Raw genomic sequence first — 24858 nt, forward strand, 5'->3', positions numbered from 1 at the left:
AATATATGCAGCGCCAGATATTCAAGTATTTGGCATTAGTGCAGAGCACACTTTTGTTTTAAATTGTTGGTTCCAGCATGACCATTGGGATTCAGTTCTACGAAAGCAGTCGTTCAAAGAGTCATCATAACTCTTCATCCATTAAGTCCTCCTGCCCAAAATGCCAAATCTAAGCAGAACTTCAGACCTCACAGTTTGTAAGAAATAACAGGGGTAGAAGATTAAGTTAAACAACATCACAAGGAAAAAGTCAGCCAAACACAGAATATGGAATATCTTGGTCTGTTTAAAAAAAAAAAAAAAAGATGGGAGGACTGTTCTAGAATAAAGAGATTAAAGAGACATAAGGACCAAATGCAATGAATGAATCTTGATGGGATCCTGGTTTAGAAAAATCATAAATATAAAAGTTGATTTTCAACTTTTTATTGAAGTGAAATTCAAATCACATAAAATCAATTAAGTGACATTCAGTTCGTTACAGTGTTGTCCAGTCATGACCACTATCTCATTTCAGATTATCTTCATCACATCAGAAGAAAACCCCATACCCACTAAGCACTCGCTCCACATTGCCGGCTACCCACAGCCTCTGGCAACTACCACTTTGCTTTCTGTCTCTATGGATTCGTCTGTTCTGGACGTGTCATAAGAACGCAATCATGCAGTATGATTCCAGCTTTCGCTTAGCATGATGTCTGTTTATTTATTCATTCATTCATTTTTCTAGCTGCTTTCACTTAGCATAATATTTATCTACTTATTTATTCAATCATTTTTCTAGCTTTCATTTAGCATAATGTTGATTTATTTATCTAACTACTTCTTTATTCATTTATTTATTAACTTTTTTAAATTAATATTTTATTATGTTGAAGGTAAAAATTTACCCAGCAAATTAAGTTCCCATTTAACAATTTCTACACAAATTATTCAGTGATGTTGGTTAAATTTTTCACAATGTGTCATCATTCTCCTTCATTCCGTTCTGGTTGTACTACTTCCAGTATTCTAGTTTCCTTGCCCTCCTTACCTTCTCATCTTTGCTTTAGAGTCATTTTCGGGCATTTGGTCTCCTATAGGTGATTTTTCTTAAACAAGCTCGTTACTCATGGGTGATATTCTTTATGAGTCAGTCTGTTATCTGGCTAAAAGGAGGCCTCAAGGGATAATTTCTGTTTAAGGTTTAAAGCGTATCTCAGATAGTTGTTGTTGTTAGTTGCCTTTGAGTCAATTTTGACTCATGGTGACCCCGTGGTGCAGCGTAGAACTGCTCTTTAGGCTTTTCAAGGCTGTGACCTTTGAGAAACAGATCGCCAGGCCTGACTTGTGAGGCTTCTCTAGGTGGGCTTGAACTGCCAACCTTTCAGTTAGTAGAACAGTGCCTGACCATCTGCACCACCAGGGAGGGACTCCTGTATGAAAACTGGGGCAATTTAAATAGGCCTGGCATAGAAGGAGGCTAGGGACTTACAGTGAATTTTCTCAGGATGATTATAGCTCTGTATTTCTGCAGAATGCCCGTGCTCTTAGGAGACACACTGAGGCACTTAGGGTTAAAGGTCATAACGACTGCAGGGAAAAAAAAGAACTTTGATGTTGGTTGCCATCGAGTGTTGTTGTTGGTTGCCGTCGAGATAATTCTGATTCATGGCGGCCTCATGTGTTACAGAGTAAAACTGCTCCATAGGGTCGTCTTGGCTGTAATCTTAACGGAAGCAGATCGCCAGGCCTTTTCTTCCGTGATATTGATGAATGGGTTCAAACTATCACCTAAGGACCTAAAAAGACAAAGAGAAAAAAAAAAAGATAGAAAAAGGAAATTAGGCAAAATTAAGGATGCTTGCTGTACTTCTCTATATGACCGAAGGTTTTCATGAGAAAAAGTTGGAGTAAATGATAGTGATAATGTCATTTGATTTGGGGAGGAGCTCTGAAAATTACTGAGACTGTCTTTAACAAATCACTACTTCCTGTTTAAGTTAGGAAGGTATCCCTGGCTGGCATAGTGCCCTGCCCACAGCAAACCCAGAATTATTTGTCAACAAATGAATATCGCTTTCTCTCTCTTTGGTTTTCTTTTTCTGGATCTGCTGGTCTAGTGAAAATCAACATGTAGCCTTTATCATTGTTCCAAATGCTTTGAAACCACAGAGTGAGGTGGTTTTCCAAAGATAACGTCCATCAAAGAGAAGATTGCTCTTGTGGCTTGTGGTAGAGTCAGCAGCATGCTAAGAGCCGGTGGTTATTCGTATTGCCATGCCATGTTCAAAGCACTGCTTGATCATGAAAGGAAATCAATTCCCTTCCAGGCCCTGTATAAGCAGTAACGTTTATTTGTTGCTTTCCCTTAGGCATAAATATTTAGTGGTCCATCAGCTACTCTGATTTTGTTTTGACATGTGGTCTGCCTGTAACATTCATCCTTCCCTCCACGCCTCCATCCATCTACCCACCCACTCAACAGCTGAGAATTATGGGGAAGAGGACAGGAAAGAAAACGTGATGCAACCAAAAAGTAGGAACACATTCGTGATGTTGTGAGCCAGAACCGTGATGATCAGTGAGGATGTAGAAAGGACAAAGAGCACATTCTCCTTCTGTAGCAGTGTTTCTCAAACTTCACCAATTCTAAAGAATTCCATTTGTCTGCCATACCTGAGGATCATTATTAGTGAATGGACTGTTAACTATTTAATATTTTTTCTTAAATCCATTTGCTTAGAAAACAAACGAACAAACTTAAATGCCTGCTTTGGTCTCAAACATTAAACCCATTGCCGTCTAGTCAGTTTCAACTCATAGTGACCCTACAGGACAAGTAGAACTGCCCCATAGGGTTTCCGAGGCTGTAGTCATTACAGAAGCAGATGGCAATGTCTTTTCTCCCATGGAGAAATATTACTGGCCATAAAAACCATGGTTTTGATGTGCTGATTATATTTTTTCTATGACATATTAACATAAATGCTTGGCTAGATAATCAGCTTGTTATCCTGAGTGATAATTGTAATCAATGTACCACACTGTATAGGAATCTACCTTTCAGAAAAGGATTTAAGGATGGATTGACCTGAAAGCATTGACTCATATGCACACACACACACTTCAACTAAGCATTATTTTGCCCCTTTGGTCTTTTAAGGCCTTTAGCAGTAGTGAGTGATTTAAATTGTTTTATAGAATTGATTTTCCAGGCCCCAAAGGGAGAATGAATACTTTGAGTATTTTGCTGGCTAGAACATGAGCAGGAATCCTGAAAACTCATAGATCACATACCTAGTAAGTCCTGATGAAAAATGAATGACTCTTTTGACACAAATATGGTATCTGATATGCTTCTAAAATTTAGAGTAACAAATGTAATGTGAAGTTATGGAAAATGTTTTATAGTTAAGGTTTAGGGTCAGTTGGGTTTTTTGTCAGTACTTTATAATCTAGTCTTAAAGAAATAGTACCTTGAGGCTGTCTCCTTTTTTCCCTTTGAATAAATCATCCTGATTTGCATGATGAGCTAATTTCTTGATGCGCAACTGCGGGTGTACAGGTTGGTAGGCATTTTAAATATAGTCACTCTATCCTTCACCTGGAGCCTTGGTGGCGCAGTGGTTAAGAGCTCGGCTGTCGACCAAAAGGTTGGCAATTCACCAGCCACTCCTTGGAAACACTATGGGGCAGTTCTACTCAGTCCTATAGGGTCTCTATGAGTTGGAATTGATGCGATGGCAATTGGTTTGGTTTGGGTATCCTTCGTTTGTCAAATATTTATTGCATACCTATTATTATAGCCAGGTGTTGGGCTGGATGTGGGGAGGCAATGGAGAACAGACAGACATGGTGCCTGACTCATGGAGCTTACAGTCTAGATGATGTCACGTCATCTCCGAGATCAACAGAAAATTGGCCTGAGGAAGTGTTTGAGCTGAGATTTGCTCACCTAGAACAGGGAAAGAGAAGGGAACATCCAACACGAAGGCACCATCCTGTGGTGGCAAACAAAGTAAGGGAGCATAAATCCTGCAAGGAACTGAAGAAATGCCTGAGTGGCTGGACCCTAGGGCCTGGTGGGCCTGGACAGCTGTTGGCCCTGCCATTCTGGGCCCATAGCCATTGTAAGGAGCTGGGACTTTGCCTAAGAGCAATGGGGAGCCATCAAAGGGCTAGAACTCCTCACCAAAATTGAGGCTCTATCAGCAATGAAGAAGTGGAAATGGGTAACAGGTACATTGGCAACATTGCTTGCAGAAACATCCCAAGCATGACCTAGCCAAGACAGAACTCATTATTTACTCATTCCCTTCATTCTCAAACTTGCTTATGGTCCACTGTTTTCTCATCTCAGTGAATGGCGTCATCATCTAGCCAGTAGCTCAAGCCAAAAATCTAAGCATCATCGGTGATAACCTCCTTGTTCTTCTTCCTCCCATATTGCAATCCATGGCCAAGCCCTGTCCATTCCACCTCCTCGGTATCTCTGGAACTCATGCACTTCTCCATCTCCGCACCAAATTCATGCAGTCATCTCTTACTTGAACTATTGCAATGGTTTTCCAACTCCTCTCCTACTCCATGGTACAATCTGTTCTCCACTAGCCACTGTCTTTTTTATATTGGTTGAGACTGATATTAAGGGGATTATAACATCCCTAAGTATATTCAGACCAGACAAAAGGAAGTGGCTCAGGGGTGTTTTCAGCTGGGGGAAGAAGCCGGATTTCAGAAACAACCCTTGGGATTAACATCAGGAAAGTTTGGCTTCTTACCATTTTACCAAGTAGATCATTGCCAGAATCTCAGAGGCAACCAATAATAAATCATCTGGTCAGAGAATATTTCCCCTTTTCTGAGGGTAAGATGCTGTATTAGAAGGTGTGGCAGAGAGCAAAAAGTCAGTGCCATGAATGTCCATGAGAAAGGGTAGAAAACTTTTGGGGGGCAGGGTTTTTCATGGGTATTTAGAATTCCAATGTCAGAGGCTGGAGGGACTTCTCAAGAGGAGGCACCCCTGACAGGGAACACAGCAGAGAGTCCCTGATGGGACAGGAGAAAAGTAGGGTGCCAAACTCAAATTCTAGTAAAAAGACCAGATTTACTGGTCTGTCTGAGACTGGAGTGAACCCAGAAGACAAGGTCCCCAGGCTTATCTGTGAGCCCAAAAGTAAAACCATTTCGGAAGCCAACTCTTGAGACAAAGATTAGACTGGACTATAAGACATGAAATGATATCTGTGAAGAGAGTGCTTGTTAGCTCAAGTAGATACGTGACACTAGGCGGGCAGCTCCTGTCCCGGAGGCGAGATGAGAAGGCAAAAAGGGACAGGAGCTAGGTGAACAGACACAGGAAATCTGGGGTGGAAAGGAGTGTGCTGTCACATTATAGGGAGAGCAACTAGGATCACGTAACAATGTGTGTGTACATTTTTATATGAGAAACTTGAACTATAAACTTTTGCTTAAAGCACAATAGAAAAAATTTATATATATATATATATACACACACACACACACACGAAGCAGGCACGATTATGAGAACAGGCCTGGAGGTGTGAATGCCGATGGCAGCCGTCACAGAATTGGTCTGGAGTCAGGCGTGCAGAGTGACGAGGTCCTAGGGAATTCGGTCTGAACAGGGTGTGCCTTAATGGCTGGACTGAGTTTAGATTTTATTCAGTATGAAATGGCCCCCGTTGAAGGCTTCTGAGCAGTGAAAAGTTATTCGTGGTAAGGGTGTTTCAGGTCAAAGTGAAGGCTGATAGGTTTTTTAAAAAAAGACCAGGGGCAACGTTGCCATGCGGGAGGTTCTCAAACTTTGGTGCGCACCAGAATCGCACTGTTAAAATGGGAACTGGTTTTTAAAAATGTAGATTTTTGGTACTCGCTGCCCCCCAGATTTGGATTCTAGACGTTTGGACCGACGTGTACGTTTTTTAAAACCTCCCCTGGCAGCGACAGGAGATGACTGGAAGTTTGGCTCTCATCACCCATCTCCAGTAGCCCGTCCTGCTTTGCTAAGGAAAACGGACGTGTCAACTTCGTGTGAAGCGCTCTTCCACTTCCAACCTGACAACCTCCCCTCGGACCCGCCCCTTCCAGGCCCGCCTGGGACCCCCGAGGAGTCAACGTGGCGGTGCCACCCGGAACCATAGAACGCAATGTTCCGAAGGTCCCGGGGCCAGGTGGCCGTCAGGCGTCGCCCTTGCCGTAACCAGTGGCCCAACATTTGACCGTCTGGTCCCCAAAGCCCCTCTTGGGGACAGCAGCCCAGAGCCGGGCCGTACCCGGCCCAGGCTGAAAAAGCCCGCAGTCACAGGCTCCCTGAATGGCTGGAAAGCCTGTCCGCATAAGCTGCTAGGCGGGGCTCCGCAGTGATTGACGGGCGCCGTGGCCAATTATGTCCGAGCGCTTGTTTGTCCCCCTCCTCCAACTGCCCAGACAGGCCGATACTTCCGTGATGGCGAGGTAGCCCCGAGCGCTGTCATATAAGGGGGAGGGTCAAGTGCGGCCCCACCCGAGCGGAGCGGATTGGATTGGCAGAACGGAGTGCCACCGGCCAAGGCCCCCGGAAGAACGCTCTTGACGGGCAGGTGCGGGAGCCACTTGGCACCAGGAGGCTGGGGCGGAAGCGGCGAGGCCGGGGGCGGAGCCCGACGCCAAGGGAAGGGCGGGGCGGGGAGCGGGCAGGGGCCGGGCAGGCGCTGCGGCTGGAGATGCTGTCGGGCTGCGACCGCGCTCGGCCGCCAAGCGCGTTGCGTTGAAGGCAACCGGGAGAGGCGCGCTGCCAGGCCGTCCGGTAGGTACGCGAGGGCTAAGGAGGCCTTAAACCCTGGCTCTTGGCGTTGGGCTCGGCACTTGTCTGGCCTACCGAGCACTCCCGACTCCACAGCGACGGCGGCCGCGCATGGACACGGGGACTGGCCGGGCACCTGTCCGCGTTTGCAGGCACCTGCTGCGCGCTGGTGGCTGCCCAGGCCTGGCCCTGGGGACTGCGGCGGGAGCTGGGCCAGGCTGGCTTGGAGGCGGGCCTGTCTGCTCGCCCCGTCTGGGGCCCGTCCTCTCCAGCCCAGTCCCTGTGTCCTCACTGAAGGGGGCCGTCGCCGAGCTCCGAGGCCCTCAGCCGCCGCCGGTGGGCCTCGCCGGCCCGGGTCGGCTTCGTGGGCCCGGGTCGGCCTCGAGCCCTCGTCTTGAGATCGCAGCGAGGCCAGGACGTGGCCTCTGCCATGCAGCACCTCGAGACAGGTTTGTCCAGATTCTCTGTGTGCGTGAAGATGAGTTTCCGCCCTGGGCGAGGGTGCCTGTCCGAGGCCAGCTACCTGTCCGGGAGCTGATGCCCATCTGGGACTGGGTCGTTTTTGTCTTTGTCCCTGCACCGTCGCCTAACTTGGAATTTATTAAGCGTCTTTCAGGATGGTATTAAGTTAATGCCTATGGGGCACCGGGGCGCATAGGAGAAACAGCAGTCATCTCCAGTTTGGGCTCATGCCATGTATGGGTCTCAGCTGTATAAAAGAAAACAATCATGTTTTGTTCCTATGGCCAAAGGAGCAGAAATTCTAAAATTGTTCCCAGTGACTAGGACATATTCCTTGTATCTTCCTTCCATCTATGGCGCTACTGTTGGAAAATACCCGAAAAGTAGACTATGATTTCTCTTGGTGCTTGCGTGGCTGCTGGAAACGTTTGATTTAAAAATCTATCACAAGGGTAGGCAGTAGTAGACAAAACCTTCTGCTTAAAGATAGGAGGAACTGGGGGCAAGACTCAAAGAGTCTTCTTCAAGGCCCAGTCATGCAGTCATAATCAAACAGGGCACTGGGGCCCAAGGAGTGGGAGTCCTGCTAAATCAGGTCTGTCCAAGTCAATAGTGTGATGTTGTATAGTACTGCTGGATCTGAAAACCTGTATTGTTTTCATTTGGGCCAAACGTGAATATGCCCGCACACATTTTTGATGTCCACCTATTTTCATCTGTGTCATAAACCCAATGGTGTTGAGTCAGTTTGGACTCATAGCAACCATCTGCATCATAGTCACCTTGAAAGAGAGATTTGCAGAGAGCTGTTGCTGCTTTTTGGATCTAAGTCAACAGGTGAGTGGAAGAACCGGGTTCTTCATTCCTCTGATGTCATTACTGGGTGGCCTCATCTCTTGGAAAGCCAAACAGCAGGCACAGGTACCGGTGGAGTATGGGAGACCTGGTACCCACCCCAGGAAGTCAGGCTAGGCAGAGAGAGAACATTATTGGTGATTAGAGATGTTTGGTACATGGCTCTCTGCTGATTGGCTTATGAATTTAGTAAAATGTTGCTAAATTTTGACCCTTTCACCTTACACCCTTTTTATTGGTGTAAGTAGGAATTCAGAGAAGGAGCTCTGTTTTAAATCTTAACAGCCTGGGAAGAAGTCACCAGAGCAGAGAAGTTGCTGTTCTTACTGCTCAGCTGGCTTCTTTTCCTTTGCCTCTTCTTTGTATTTTTAGTAAATGACCTACTGACTTTGTGACCTTTGAGACATGTTGTCTGATCTACTGCTTGAATCTTGTTGTGGCAGATTTGTGCTTGTAAAATGTCTTTTTTATTTACACTCCTCTGTTGCATCTGTATGTACTGATTGGCAGTTCCTTAAATGCCTAATCCTGCAGTTTTCCATATTTTTAGCAGCTGAAAAAGGCAGTTTTATCCGAATGATTGGACAGAACAGTTAGCCGTGACTGCCTATCAAGATATGCGTGCTGTACCCTCCCTCTCTGCTCTTATTTCTTTGGCTACTAGTTTCCTTGGAGTCATTCTGTCCTCAAGACAAGTAATTTAAGATACTTTTAAGTCAGCCACCTTGGAATGTCGTCATTTGTTCCCAACACCCTAGGAACAGTAATACAGCTTTGGTGTATGTGGGTACAGTGCCTTCTGAACCTGTCTTTTCCAAGAGTTAAAGGCCTGGATACTATGCTAGTAGCAAGTGTCGTAGTCCACATCTTCTGAATTTTTCGCACCAAAGCCAAACTACCGCTGGATATTCTGATCTGTGGACAGGGACCCAGTTCACAGACTCCTGCAGGTATCTATAGTAGGGGAAGGGAGTGGAGCCAGAAGAGGAGGCAATATTGAAAGAAACAATTTCTGAAGATATCAGAAGACTTCCCCCCATCTAGGTTTATAACTATATATTATATACTGTTTTATTGTTATCTCTATTTAGACTTTTTTTATGAACTCTTTTTTTTCTGGTGCTTTAAGTGAAAGTTTACAGTTCGTTTCTCATACAAAGGCTTATACACACATTGTTATGTGATGTTAGTTATCTCCCTATAATGTGACAGGACACTCCCCCTTTCCACCTCGGATTTCCTGTGTCCATTCAACCAGCTCCTGTCCCTTTCTGCCTTCTCAGCTTGCGTCCAGACAGGAGTTGCCCACTTAGTCTCATGTACCTACTTGAGCTAAGAAGCACTGTCTTCACGAGTATCATGTTATGCCTTATAGTCCAGTCTAATCTTTGTCTCAAGAGTTAGCTTCAGGAATGGTTTTAGTTTTGGGCTAACAGAGTCTGGAGGCCCTGTCTTCCGGGGTCCCTCCAGTCTCAGTCAGAACATTAAGTCTGGTCTTTTCACTAGAATTTGAGTTCTGCATTCCACTTTTCTCCTGCTGTGTTGGGGACTCTCTGTTGTGTTCCCTGTCAGGGTGGTCACTGGTGGTTAAAAAAAAAAAAACATTGCTGTTGAGTCCGTTTCGACTCACAGTGACCCTATATGACAGAGGAGAACTGCCCCATAGGGTTTCCAAGGAACGCTTGGTGGATTCAAACTGCCAACCTTTTGGTTAGCAGCCGTAGCACTTAACTACTATGCCATCAGGGCTTCTAGTTAGAGACTATTTAGAGTGTCAGATTTCGTTCACAAGCATTTCAGAATTCTTAACTGTTGGTGGTGTTATGTTTTTATGTTTTCCCCATCTTTTTTTAAGGTAAAGTGAATGCTAAGGACCAGAATTTGATGACTCAGACCACTGAATTTCTTTGTTCGGAAGACACGTTATGAACCCTTTCTGGAGCATGTCTACAAGCTCTGTACGCAAAGTAGGTACAGTCGAGAGATTTAGTGAGGAAACCCATTTGCTTCTTGGTTAGGAAAAAGGGCCATAATAGAGGCCAAAATAACTCATACCAAAGTTGCTTATAATTTTTATGGAATTACCTGGTTTTTCTGGTTTAGGTTTACTATTGAGAAATAATAATTTTGTCAGCTAAAGTTGGTTTCTGACACTGAGATTGTGTCTCCAGTAGAAATCTTTCTGGTAATCCCAGTGCTGAGATTCAGTTTATGGGTACACACATGAGATCTGTGACACATCACTGTAGTAGGTTTTGTACTAAACTAAAAGTTAGATCCCCTGTTTAGAGAAGACTTGGAAACGGCCAGTCCAATGTGGTCAAGTCAGACTGGAAGACACTAGGTGAATTTTTCTAAATAAAATATTTATTTTTTTTATTGCAAAAATAATACATTTTCACTTTAGGAAAGCTTAAAACATGCAGATAAGCAAAAAGAAAATAACCCATAATTCTCTAAGAGAACACTGCTGTTAAACATCTTTTTTTCTATACATTTTCTACGCAGCTACTTAAAAAACCCTTTGGTTGTACGTGAGCCAAGGAAGCACCTCTGAGATGGCAGTCTGGCCTCTGACTTATTAGATCTTTGTCATGGCAGTTTATGCTGGTGGTATTCCAAATATGGGAACACAGCCTTTAGGAACAAGATCAGGATCAGACCCAAGTAAACAAGGGGCCAGCTGCTTGGTTCGTTTCTAACCCAGGTGTTAACATCATCAGGTAGTACCTAATTTTAGTCGTCCATACTCTTGACTTTATGTTGAACTTCTTAGCACCTGACTGTCTACAGTACCAGGGTGCAAGGGGACTTTTCTAGGTCTTCTACAGCGTTTAATGCTGGGGAAACCCGTTCCCCTCTTTTGGGGGGAGGGGCATCAGGGGAAGCCATGTCTTTCTCTGGTTCAGTTAATCCTGGAAATCCTGGCTTTATTGCCTGTAGAGGATACAGCTGTGGAAAAAGTTTTCCGAAGATTTTACTCTTGCTTTAGCTTTGTTCTGCTCTTTGTAGGGCCTGCCTGCTCTCGATCATGGTGTGACAATGTCCTTGTAAAAGAGTAATTCCAGCTTTTAGGTCATGAAGTTAAGATTATACTCTGGTGATTTAAGAATCAGCCTAACAAACATTCTTTGTCTTGAATAGCGATCTGATGGTGAGGAGAAGACATTAACAGGGGACGTGAAAAGCAGTCCTCCACGCACCGCCCCCAAGAAACAGCTGCCTTCTATACCCAAAAACGCTTTGCCCATAACTAAGCCTACATCTCCCGCCCAAGCAGCACAGTCAACAAATGGCACACATGCTTCTTACGGACCCTTCTACCTGGAATACTCTCTTCTTGCAGAATTGTAAGTTCTCAACAAGTTATTTAATTTCGAATGATCCTTAAGGCAATGTATGTCATTTATTCTGATGGCTTCAGTAAATGGCAGTCATTAATTTCAAAGCTCGGTTCACCCCGCCCCCCATTATGAGCTTTAATGTATGGAAACTGTGGAGGTGATTGCTTGTGGTGTATGTGTCTTAACCAAGACCTAGGTAGTTACGTAAGTATCCTCTCTTCAATATAACGATTCATACTTGGTGCTTGGGTAAATAAGATTTAAAACCAGACGTGTGCCTTAATTTCCACAGCTGTTTTGGAGAGAAAGAGGAAGAAGAATCTAAGATTTATGAACCTACGGTAGGCCAGGACCTTAATAACTTCAGTTTGGTCTTCCTTTTGAACTTTATATGAAGTGAGGAATTCACCTCCTGAAGAGGCTTTTGTAGGGGGCAGGCCAGTGGAAGGGTGGCATCTGTTATTTCTTTGGTCAGACTTACCACCTTGTGGGAGGCATCTGGACAGGCTGACCACCACCTGAGATGGTGGTCCCAGGAGGGAGAGGTCAGGAAGCCAGACCTTAGATAGAGGTCGGCAGTTGGAGGAGCTGGAGACACTGGCTTGGAGATGAGAAGATGTAGCACGTACTTACTAAAACCATCCTCATCTTGAAAGTCTGGTATTAGAAAGGTGATTTGACTTATTCTGTATGACCCCCGAGGGCAGAACCGGGTAATTACAGGGAAGTTAGATTTGGGCTCCATGTTAAGAACCTGACTAGTCACGGAATTCCAAAATTGGACTAAAAGTTGCACAGATCTGTAGCGAGTAAGGAAGTAGGCACTTGTACAGAGGGGCTTAGTAGTGACTCACAGTACCTGGCACGTTACAGGGGCTCAAAATCAAGTGACTTTAGATGGCGTTTGCCTTGATCATTTGTTAGAAGGATAGAAAATTTGGAGAATTCTCAGTAGCCATCATTGTAAAGTTCCTTTGTATATGAAGTTATTTTAAAAGCATTGTGTACCCATCCCTGTCTGTGTATGTGTGTTGCAGAGGGTCTGAGGCTGCAGTGTAATTGACTGGCTGTGATTTGGTAGCAGCGGCCCCTTCAGCTTTACAGTCAAGGCCTTGTGCTTGAGCCTGGGCAGGGAGTTGGGGCAGGCTTCTATCGTAGTGATTAAATCTGCTCTCTGTAGCAGACCACAAAATTGCTTTTTCTGGCAGATCAGACTAGTAGATAATCTGCCAGCCACTGCTGCTGCTGAATTTTAGCAATCTAAAAGCGGAACAGATAACTACTTTTAAAAGGTTAAAAGTAAGCAAGTACCATGGCCAATAGGTAGTAAAAACAATTGACAATGGCCCAATAAGCTACTTCTGGATAAAATTCAAGATTGGCGGGTTAATGTGTTTTCAGGCTCTAGGAAAGCATTGTTCTTCTCAAGGTCTGGTCAGAGCCTTACTTATGTAGGCTCACAGCTGCAGGGACCAGAGCAGAGTGGCTGTCAGTGGGTAACCAAGTTCCAGAAAAGCCAGTGGGCCCTTCCTGGCAGTGCTCCTGTCTTCCACACTCCCCATTACCCCACCCCCGTGGGGCCCGCAGAGTGCGTGGGTCGGAGTTTTGGGGGCGACTTGGGAGCAGAGTACAGCACGAGAGCCCCACATTGATGCCTGCCTTTACCAAATAACACTGCAAATCAAAAACTGCCCTCCGCTGCACGATCTGCTGATTCAAACTCGAAATGACACCTGAGTGACAGCAGTGCCGTGGAATTTTTATTGGATTACCTAAAATGGCATTTTAAAATGACTTCTGAATGTGTGTGTGAAATCTGGCCATCTCCAGTCACACAAGCAATAACAATTTTACAAATACTCTCATTTATTTAAATCAGGCTGCACTACTCAGAATTACCTAAGACTGGTTTCCAAGGTGATGTTTTGGGGAAGCTGTGGTTTCTGGAGGAAAACCTGGTCCTTGCGTGTCCTTTTTGGCTTTACTTTCTCAATCTGGGGCCCTTTTTTGGCTCGTGTCTCTCCTGTGAGATCGTGTTAGGAAGCCAGTACCTGGGCAGCAGCCAGGCCGGTGCTCACTCAGCGTGCCCAGCGACAGATTATGGCAACTGGGCGTGTGTGCCTGGGACATCGGCTACCTCTGGCGGGACCATCCCTTGCCCCCAGAAATGATCATGGGGTGGTTTGCTCTCTAAGCATGTCATTTACATCCAGACAAGTTAATTATTCTGCTGCTTCTCTTCTAGTACCTTGGTTGTGAAGCAGAAGTTACCAGGAGTCTATGTGCAGCCATCTTACCGCTCTGCGCTAAGTAAGACGAAGAGTCACTCTTATAGCCTATTTATGGTTTCTCTGACACACACATAAACCTTAACCATTTTTATTTTTTCCTACAGTGTGGTTTGGAGTCATATTCATACGGCACGGACTGTATCAGGATGGTGTATTTAAGTTTACAGTTTATATCCCTGATAACTACCCGGATGGGGACTGTCCAGTAAGTAGAGATAGGCTGGCTTAAAGAGCTTAGAGATTTCCTAATAGTTCAATGATTTCAGTTTTCCAGAATGCTTGTCTGCCCCCTAGTCGTTGAGGGGATTTTTTGCTTTGCAGCCCCTTCTGTCGGGCTGTCCTCTGCCTATAGCTTTGTTTCTCTGCCCAAGGTGTGCAAGTGAGGCTGGAAGCTGCACCCCAGCACTTACTGTGTGAATGGTGGTCATGGTGCTTTAGGGGAGGAGAGTGACTGTTGTTTTCATTGCAAAATTCATTTTACAGGAAAATGGTCAAAGCAGTTAAGTATCCCTCTTGAGGCAGCTTTTTGACTTTTAATGTATGTGACTGCCTTGTTCCCTTGAAGCTCCCTTGACGACTGTCTCTCTGGGTCTAATAAGCTGTGGGTTTTCCTCCACTGCTTCCATTAAAGGATATGTCTCTTTTTAAATACAGCGCTTGGTGTTTGATATTCCCGTCTTTCACCCGCTTGTTGACCCCACCTCAGGTGAACTGGATGTGAAGAGAGCGTTTGCAAAATGGAGGTTAGTAACTAAGTGTTTCTTCTAATGACGTCAGACCGCAGTGGGGGCCTCAGTAATGGTGCACTTTCCGTTCAGGCGGAACCACAACCACATCTGGCAAGTGCTGATGTATGCAAGGCGAGTTTTCTACAAGATCGATACGGCCAGCCCCCTAAACCCAGAGGCTGCAGTACTGTATGTCACTTTTGCTCTGTCATTTCAGAAAAATTGGAAAATGCAACTAAGTAGATTAAATTGGTAACTTTTTTATTATTTAAACTGTAACACAGGTACGAAAAAGATGTTCAGCTTTTTAAAAGTAAAGTGGTTGACAGTGTTAAGGTGTGCACGGCTCATCTGTTTGACCAGCCTAAAATAGAGGACCCCTATGCAATCAGGTAGGTGCAGTGTCCTCTGATAAACTGCACCTTTGCAGTGCTGTGTCCCCATTTCCCAGGAGTCTTAGGATGGTGGTTTGAAAGGGATATGTATAATTTGTTACCTACAACCCTGATAACATGGTGTCACCTTGATTTCTGAGGCCTGCTGGACTCTTAAACAAGAACTTGACTTTGTCTGACACATTGTGCCAATAGCAAGTCCTATGGTGCTTTTGGTTTCCTAAGGGTCCCTGTAACGTGCTCATCCATTCACATCTGGACTTTTCAGTTGGCAGTTTTGGCTGGAGCCCCTCTTGAGCTGCCACACTGACATTCAGACATGGTGAAAGGACGGAGATGGAACAGTGTATGAGGTGGGGGGTTCCTCCCGCACTGATATTCACTGTTGGGGACAAGTGTCTGGGAGAACACCGACATCTGACGGACTGGTGATTTAGCTCTTTGGCAGCGCTGGCACTGTGGACAGGCAGCATAGTTCAGAGCACGGGCTCTGCTGATAGACTGGCATTTAGCTTTGGTGACACAGTAGTGACTAAATTTTACTGTCTCTCACTTTCTTCATCTTTAAATAGTACTAGGGATCGTTGTGAGGCTTAAATGAGATAACCCATGTAAAGTGCTCTATAAGGGATAGATACATGAGAAAATCATTTGGATGTCTAAAATTACATGTTGACAACTGATTATTAAAAGATCACTTTTTAAAAAGTATTCCTTAAGTTTTATTTGTTAGGGGTACTGGCTTAATTATTGAAAAACTGACGCTGAGTTAGCCAAAAGCAGTTTTCAATATTTTTCTCTCCCTTCAGCTTTTCTCCATGGAATCCTTCTGTACATGATGAAGCCAGAGAGAAGATGCTGACTCAGAAGGTAAGTGGATAACCATTTCTGAGATGGTTAACTCACTGTTTCTTTTCTACAATGTCTTACTAGGAGACCACTCGTTATATACAAACAACTTTTTGGGCAACCAGTCTGTACAGTGCTGAACTTCCCTCAGTGTGTTTTTTAATGCCTGTTTTTGATTGTGCCTAGAAGAAGCCTGAAGAGCAGCACAATAAAAGTGTTCATGTTGCTGGCCTGTCCTGGGTAAAGCCTGGCTCAGTACAACCTTTCAGTAAAGAAGAGAAAACAGTAGCAACCTAAGAGGTGGTGAATCGGGTGCACCGTGCACTTTCCTGCTGGACTCTGGCCTAGTTAAAGCTGACCAATGGCAAAGGACTGCCTGAAGAGTAAAACTGTGTGGACAATGACAGAGATCAGTGTTTTCCATGCACGCTTAGGTTCGAACAGCAGGGTTTGGAAACCTCTCTTTAAGTAATGCATTACTTCTGTCAGAAGTGTCTTTAGGGTGGTTATCTAGTTCAGTACTCCAAATTGTTGGGGACCTTGAGACTTAAATATTTTTCTGAACATAATGCTAAAGGTAAGTTGCGTTCATTTAAGCTGATGCTAGAGTAGGAAGAGTTCAACACTACAACTGGCTTTTAAATCGGTGGTTTCAGGTGTACATATGTTAGCATGTGGGGATAAGAGAGCAAGTCCCATGGCTCAGCACCTTTAAGCAGAAGAGCCTTTGAAATGCAGTCCCAGCCTGCTGTCTTACTGATTGATAAACTGCTGTCACTGGGGTACATAGTAGTTGAGTGAGAGGAAACCAGACACTTATTCATAGTGGTTTGTTTGTTTTTTTTTAGCAAATGACTTATTGTATTTTTATGGCAGGAGGGAGAAAAAGTGTTAAAACGGTTTCTAATGAAGTCAGATATTTAAATGATGAATGACTAATGTGTTTAGTAGAGACAAAATAAACTAATAAATGATTGTTCTTTGTCATTTATGCAGGAAACTAAAGACCTTTCCCTCAATATAACTAAACAGATCAGTTTATAAATGGCTTTATTGAAAAATACACTTATTTTCATATAAAATTACAGTAGCAGTAAGTATCTTAAGAGCTTTTATAAATATTTCTGTAGAACACTATTCTCATTGAACAGTGGAAGGTCCGTATTTCTTTTGGAGCAATATGAAGTTACCTAGTAACTCTTTATACTGATTTCAATTTACAATTGAATTTTCTCCCTAATAAGATTATTAATTCAACTTTAAAACTGCCGGGAATAGGAATGATTAATAAAGGTATAGATCGATAATTCAATAGCTGTTAAATAACATTTTCTAATTTGTATAAACGGTACTATGTACTAATGAAAACCTAAATTCTCCAGTCTTTTTAAACTACCAGGAACATACCCAAAGATACCATAAAATACATCACCTTAATAGACAGGTCTTCTGGATAACTACCTCCTAAAGGAAGAGTCATAATTTTTCACATTAATACCCTTAATTCAACTTGATTTAAAATCTTAGCCAGCTGATCCCTATATAACAGCAACAGAAACTGGAGAATTTAAAATTACATGCCCAAAAGGCGGCTACTGGGGCTTTAGCATTCAGTTTTCTTAAAAAGTAGAAAATGATAAAAGAAGGTAATGGATATTTAGCCTAGAAGTTCAGTACTTAATAAAATTTGCATTGTAGAAAGTGCCATGGCAAATATACAGCAGAATCTGAGTTAAAAAAAAATCATGCTTTTTACAGCCCTAAAGTGCCACTTGTGTACAAGTTCACTCACACATTGCACAGCTAAACAACCAAGCACTTTCCACACTGCACCACACCTACTGGGAGAGCACTAGACACAGGGAACGAGGGCTGATGACCAAGCACTGCCGAATCTGGGTTCTCCCCTGTTCTGTTTCAGGAATGTAAAAAATCTCACACTCCTACAAAGTGATGGAGGACAAAATACCTAGTTTTTTTTGTTTTTTGTTTTTCGCTTTGCATGAGGACCAGAGGTGACCACAAAACAGGTAGGAATGAATCTGAAATACAGTTCCTCTGTTGGAGCATGTCAACAGAAATTTCTAATACACATATTTGAACTTGCTTTGTTCTTTGCAATATTTGTGAAAGCTTTGCCCAATAGTTAAAAATCCAGGTTTGGATTCTAAGCAGCCTTGATGGTAAGCATTGAATGGTAGACAAAAAGACAGTTGGGATAAATAAAAGTATTGTGAGGATACTGGAAGGAATAAGTTCAAAATCTCACAGAAACTTCTCTTCATCCTTCTGACACGCACTAGTTGATAGGCTGGGTTAAGGAAGAGAGCCCCTAGTGTGCATCAAAGGCTGCTAACCAGAGTTGGTGAAAAGACAGTTCCAATGCAAAAGACTAACCTCAGTGGGAACCTCGATCATTAGCTACATCTTGCAGGCGGCGTAATAAGGCAGAATGGTTTTCTGGGCACATTCTTTTTGCAGGTGATTCACTTCCATCTTCCAAAAGAATCCCTCTCTTTTTGGTTGGAGTTTCCCCTGTCCGTATCATACTGTTAATTTCTCTCAGTCTCTATAGTGGGGAAAACAGTAGATAAAAAAAAAAAAAACTTTAAAATGCTAACGCACATTAAATCAGATCATCTCAAATGAGTCAAACAGTTTACCTTGAAGAGCATGGACACCTTGTACAGAGAACAGAACCACTAAGATTCACTTTGCTAATGTCACTTAACTGGCAGGACTGACTAACTGTGGGGGCAGAATATTTCTATCTTTAAAAAGCTCCATAGGTGATTTTGAGCTACACGTTTCTACAATGTGGACGAGTTCACAAATTTGTGATTTTTAAAACAGTTACAGAGCATGTTACTGTGCCATATTTCATCACTCCCTTTTAAGTCCATAGTGCTTTTAAAATAGAAAGCATTCAGCATAAAGCACAGAGCAGTACTCCCCTCCCCTTTTTCAGTCTAGTGTGACTCCATTTTTAGCAGCCATCCTCAGCTGGGATTTCAGAGAAGTAAGCCTTCATTCCCTAAGGCGTCCATGATCAAGAGTGGTACTAATTAGCATGATCTAGAATGGTACAAGTTATATCATTCTTGGGAGAAGTGAAAAAAGATTTATGCAGCTTCGTTCTGTGGTTGAGATAAGGAGCCCCGATGGAGAAAGGCACTGCTGAAGTGCAGGGAGACTGACCCTTTTACAGTGCCTTCAGGCTTACATTTCTCCAAAGCCCCAAAAGTCAGTTATCCTATTAGTTTCTGGTAGCTTACTGGTTTAAAGTATTTTTTTAATGTGATGCTTCACGTTCCATGTTTCCTTATGGAAAGTATAATAAGCACATTCACATATATTCATTGTAGAGAACAGCAAATATACCAAAGTAGAAGGAGGAGTTGTGAATCCCCACATACCCATCACCCCACAGTTTCCCACTCTTGTTGGCTTATTTGACCTATAATCTCATTCATTTTTTAGTGTATTCTGCATGTTTTGACTAATAGATAGTCATTTAACAATCACACTACAGTTCCTTCACTCCAAAAAATCCCTTCATGTCCCCTTACAGTTAGCTCACCCCCGAGCAACCACTGATGGTTCTTGTCCCTATAGTGGCGCCTCTTCCAGAACGTCACAGAAATGGAATCATAGTTAGTAGCAGCCTGTTGAATCTAGTGTCTCTCACTTCAGCATTAATGCATTTGAGATTTATTTATGTTGTTCAGCGTATCGGTGTTGTTAGGTGCTGCGGAGTCGATTCCAATTCATAGCAACCCTGTGTGATAAGAGTAGAACTGCTGTATAGTGTTTTCTAAGCTGTAATCTTTATGGGAGCAGATTGCTAGGCTTTTCTCCCGTGGAGCCATTGGGTGGGTTCCAACGGCCGACCTTTCGGTTAGCAGCCAAGTGCTTAACTGTTGCACCACCAGGGCTCCTTTAGTGTATCAGTAATTCTTTTTTATTGCTAACTAGTCCACTGTCTGGATGTACCACAGGTTTGCTTATTCATTCATTTGTTGAAAGATATTTAGGTTGTTTTCCACTTACTGGCAATTAGGAATAAAGCCGCAGTAACGTTCACGTACGTGTTTCTGTGTGAACATGTTACAGTTGACCTGGCTGTGAAAACCTAGGAGTGAGATTACTGGTTTGTATAGTAAGGGTATGTTTAACTTCATGAGAAACTGCCAAACCGTTGTCCAGAGAGAGTGGCTATGCCATTTTGCATTCCCACCAGCAATGTATAAAAGTTCCAGTTGCTCCACATTGTTGGCAGAACTTGTTACTGTCATTCAAAAAATTGTTAGCTAGGCTAATAAGGATGTAATATGTCAAGTGTGTTCAAATCTTTTGCCCTTTTTAAATTTGGTTATCTTCTTACTGAGTTTCGATAATTATACATTCTAGAAACAAATCCTTTATCTGATATAGGATTTGCAAACACTTATCTCAGTGACTTGTCTTTATTCTCTCATAGTGTCTTTTGAAGAGCAAAATTCTTACTTTTGATAAAATCCAACTTTTTAATCATCTTACATGAATCCTCTTACTGCTGTATTCTAAAATCCTTCCATAACCCATGATCACAAAGATTTCCTCCCATGTGTTCTTCTAAAAGTTTTGTAGTTTTAGGTTTTATTTTACATTTAGTTCTGTAATCCATCAGAGTTAATTTCTGTATATGGTATAGGGTATAAGTGTTCGTTTCTAAGATAACCAAAGTAAGGGACCCTTTGTCCTTGGCTCTGGAGAAATAGGGATGCTTTTGTCTGAGAATTCGTGCCGGCCGCACCTGAGAGAGAATTCGTGCCGGCCGCACCTGAGAGAGAATTCGTGCCGGCCGCACCTGAGAGAGAATTCGTGCCGGCCGCACCTGAGAGAGAATTCGTGCCGGCCGCACCTGAGAGAGAATTCGTGCCGGCCGCACCTGAGAGAGAATTCGTGCCGGCCGCACCTGAGAGAGAATTCGTGCCAGCAAGTCAGAGCCGGCCAGAACAGAAAAGACTCAGGTGAGAGGCCGATGTCAGCTAGCCTCAGGAGGCATGATTTAGCCTATTAAGCAGGACTGGCCAACAAAAACCCTGATCACAGAGGCTCAGAAAGCTTCTTGGTTGACAAGAATTTCTGCTCTTAGAAGGGTAGGGCATCCCCTGCGACACAGAAGTTCGGTGTTGGGAACCCTCCCAGACCTCACCTTATGCGCCTCTTCTTAGCTATAATAAATCTGTAGTCATAAGTATGGTATTAAAAAAAAAAACAATGCCACCAAGTTGATTCTGACTCATACTAACCCTATAGGACAGTACAACTGCCCCATAGGGTTTCCAAGGGTGTAATGTTTATGGAAGCAGACTGCCACATCCTTCTCCCATCGAGCGGCTGGTGGGTTCCAACCACTGACCTTTTGGTTAGCAGCCAAGCCCTTAACCACTGCACCAGCAGGGCTACTCAACTGAATTCTGTGAGTTGTTCCAGTGACTTACTAAGCCTAACGGTGTAGTGGGAGCCGGCAGGTCAGAAAATAATGGTCGAGCTTGTGGCTGGCATCCTGAAGGGTTAAGCATCTGCCCATCTGGCAGTCTGTAGGACAGTGTCCTTTTAACTTGTGAGCTCTGACCTAGTTTTGGGTGGCCAGGGCCAGACAAAGTGCAGTGGGGGTAGCTGGTGATGGGAATGGAGAAGTAGGAATGGATCAATCTCCACATTTTGGGATTGGATTCAAGCCAGTCCTTACCATGCAACATCTAATTGTTGCCATGCCGTATGCTGAAAGAGCTATTTTTTTCCCCACTAAATTGCCTTTGCACCTTTGTCAAAAATCAGTTGCCCATATACAGGTGAGGAGCCTATTTCTGGCCTCAGTTCTGTTCTGCTGATCTATGTGTTTATCCTTTTGCCAGTGCCACACCGTCTTAATTATTGTAGTTTTCTTTGTCGTAAATCTTGAAATCACTGAGTCCTCCAAGTTTGTTCTTTTTCAAAAGTGTTTTGGCTATTGTAGTTCCTTTGCTTTTCCATATAAATTTTAGAAGCTGAATGCATCAACCACTCGTGCCACGCGGGGACTTCTTTTCATTCCATGGACATTGGTATTTGTCTCCATTTTCTCAGTCTTTAATTTCTCTCACCAATGTTGTATAGTTTTTCACAATACAGGCCTTGCACATCTTTTGTCATATTTATCCCTAAGTAATTTTTTTATGCTATTGTAAATAATGCTTTTAAGATTTTACTTCTGACCGCTCGTTGCTAGTATGCAGAAATAACATCTGACTTTTGTAGGTATTTTGTCTTTTTACCTGGCTAAACTTATGTAAGTTACAAACATTACAGATTCTTTGATTTTTCTGTGTAGAAAAATCATGTCATCTGTGAAGAAGAGAGTTTTATTTCTTCCTTTCTATTCTGTATGTCTTCTTAACCTTGCCTTATTGTGCATGCTAGGCCTCCAGTACAGGAGTGGTGAGGGCAGACATCCTTGTCTTGTTCCTTAGGCATTTGTCATCTTTCACCATCAAGTATGATGTTAGTTGTAGATTTTTTTTTTAAACATCCTTTTTGTCAGATCGAAGTTCCCTAAGAGTTTATTATGAATGATTGTTAGACCTTTTCATCAGATGCTTTTCTTCATCTATCAAGATGATTTATCATCTTCAATTTTTGGAAGTTTATATAGAGATGGTTTTATTTCTTCCTTAAATGTTTGGTAGGATTCACCATTGAAGCCATCCAGGCCTGCAGTTTTCTTTGTTGCAAAGTTTATGAACTACAAATTCAATTTCTGTAATAGATACAGGGCTACTATTTCTGGATAGTGTTTTGGTAGTTTATTATGTCTTTTAATCATTGAATTTATGGGCATAGACTTATTATTAATCTTTTATTATCCTTTTAATGTATGTAGGACCTGTAGTGACATCCCTTTTTTCCTGATAAGTCTGCCTACAGCTTTATTTTGTCATCTTTAAAAATAAAAATCCAGCTTTTGATTGCCTTGAATTTCTTCGCTGTTTTTCAGTTTTCTATTTGGCCGATTCCTACATTTTTTCTAGTTTAAGGTGAAATCTTAGGTCACTAATTTGGGACATTAAAAATAAAAATCCAGCTTTTGACTGCCTTGAATTTCTTCGCTGTTTTTCAGTTTTCTATTTGGCCGATTCCTACATTTTTTCTAGTTTAAGGTGAAATCTTAGGTCACTAATTTGGGACATTTTCTAACATAGGTGTTTAGTACTATACATTTCCCTCTTAGCACTGCTTCAGCTGCATATGTTGGGCTTACATTTTCATTCAGTTCAAAAATACTTCATAATTTTTTCTTTGACCCATAGAAGTATGCTATTTAGTTTCCCAAAAATTGGGTATGTCTAAATATTTTTGTTACTCATTTCTGATTTAATTCCAATGTGGTGGTCTCTCTTTGGTAAATGTTCCATGTGTAACTTGGTACTCTTGCAGTGTTTTATAAATAACAAGTTGGTTGATGATAATATTCAAATATTGTATATCCTTACTGAATTTCTCTACTTGTTCTACTCGTTCAGTGTTGAATCTCTGGCTGTAAGTTGTAGATTTGTTTATTTAGGATTATTTCTTCTCTATCATTAGGATATAACCCTCTTTATCACTGATAATATTCTGTGCTATGAAATCTACTTTCTGTAATACTAATTTAGCCACTTCAGCTTTCTTTTAATTGGTGTTAGCATGGAATAGTTTTTCCATCCTTTGATGCCTAATTCATACACATACAATTAACCCATTTAAAGTGTAGAAATTCACGACTTTTAGTATATTACCATACTCAATTTTAGGACTCTTTCATCACCCAAAAAAGAAACTCCATACACATTTAAGCAGTCAGTCCCATTCCCCCCAATTCTAGGCAACCACTTTCTGTCTGTGTTGTTGTTAGTTGCTGTTGAGTCATTTCAGGCTCAGGGCTACCCCACGTGTGTCAGAGTAGAACTGTGCTCCATAGAGTTTTTCAGAGGCAGATCACCAGGCCTTTCTTCCAAGGCATGTCTTGGTGAACTGCTAAACTTTTGGTTAGCTGCTGAGCACGTTAACAGTATGTACCACCCAGGGACTGCTATTAAGAAAAACAGTAATGATGAGCAGACACTGCCTCAAGTGATTTCCATGTTATCTCATTTCAGTCTCAGGATGGGCCTCTGACATAGATGCTATTTAAAATTCCATTTCACACATAAAGGTACATGCACAGATAGGTTATATAACTTGCCCATGGAGGCTAGAACTTCCATTATAGAAAAACTCATCTTTTTCTAGTTCCTCAAGGTACAAAGTTATTGATTTGAGATCTTTCTTTTGAATGGAAGCATCTACAGTTTTAAATTTCCCTCTGGGCATTGTTTTCACTGTAGCCATAAATTTTGTGCTTTCATTTGTTTCTAATTTCCCTTGTGATTTCTTCTTTGACCCACTGATGGTTTAAATCCTTTTAAAGTATATGCACCTTTATATTTAAAATGCGTTATTTGTAAGCAGCATATAGTTAGGGTCTGCTTTTTTTTTTCCCCCAAGTTTCTTCCTTTTAACTAGTGTGTTTAGACCATTTACATTTAATATGATTATTGATATGGTGGGCTTTAATATAAATATACCATTTTGGCATATTTTCTACTCTTCCCTATGTTATTACCTTATTCCTTTTACTTTTTTGCTGCCTTTTGAATTATCTTTATGAATTCAATTAATCTCCTTTATTACCTATATTACCAGTTTTTATACTTAGTCTTTCTTCAGAATCAAACTAGCAGCAATGCATATTATCTTCTAGTTTAATAACTCATTTTTCCATTTAATGGTTTAATCCTTTGGAATTTATTTAGTTACATAATGAGAATCTAATTTTAGAAAAATTGTCAAGTCATTCAACTCTAGTTGCTTTTTTGTCTCTTAATGCACATTTATGTCAGTTCATCATTATGTTTTAGAAGCAGTCCCAGTGGAGTTAGATTAAACCTATATAATGATTGGAAAAAATTATATAATAGCTTTCATATTCAGCAACATGAGTATCTGTTTATTCCAGTTTATTTTCAGATTTGTTCTAAGGCATGCGATACTTTCTATTACTATGTAGGATAAGTTGTTCCATTTTTTATTACACTTTCTAAT

At 42.3% G+C, this 24858-nt stretch overlaps 2 protein-coding genes across 6 annotated transcripts in view; one reads left to right on the top strand and one right to left on the bottom strand.

The window, feature by feature from the left end:
• Positions 1-877: 877 nt before the first annotated feature.
• RBL2 (RB transcriptional corepressor like 2) overlaps positions 878-24858 on the bottom strand; it is a 71165-nt gene continuing 47184 nt past the window's right edge. For 2 of the 3 annotated variants that reach the window (XM_003416314.3, XM_064274042.1), the window contains one exon: positions 16745-18280. In XM_003416314.3, the coding sequence (XP_003416362.2) occupies positions 18110-18280 (171 nt within the window). In that variant the 3' untranslated portion in view covers positions 16745-18109. Of the gene's footprint in view, positions 1782-16744; positions 18281-24858 lie in introns of those variants that run through there. The other variant, XM_064274041.1, reaches the window with a different exon arrangement.
• Positions 6683-22926, top strand: AKTIP (AKT interacting protein). Of its 3 annotated transcripts, none has more exons than XM_064274044.1 (10): positions 6683-6790; positions 9960-10071; positions 11249-11454; positions 13694-13758; positions 13844-13944; positions 14394-14482; positions 14558-14656; positions 14752-14859; positions 15672-15732; positions 15898-22926. In XM_064274044.1, the coding sequence occupies exons 2-10, from the start codon at positions 10030-10032 to the stop codon at positions 16006-16008; spliced, it is 882 nt and encodes a 293-aa protein (XP_064130114.1). In that variant the 5' UTR covers positions 6683-6790; positions 9960-10029; the 3' UTR covers positions 16009-22926. The 3 variants fall into 3 exon arrangements, with proteins under 3 accessions (XP_064130114.1, XP_064130116.1, XP_064130115.1); XM_064274046.1 differs by having other exon boundaries at positions 15901-22926; XM_064274045.1 differs by lacking the exon at positions 6683-6790 and adding an exon at positions 7128-7236.

This window comes from Loxodonta africana, chromosome 21, assembly GCF_030014295.1.
Source record: "Loxodonta africana isolate mLoxAfr1 chromosome 21, mLoxAfr1.hap2, whole genome shotgun sequence".
In the NCBI taxonomy this organism is placed as follows: domain Eukaryota; kingdom Metazoa; phylum Chordata; class Mammalia; order Proboscidea; family Elephantidae; genus Loxodonta; species Loxodonta africana.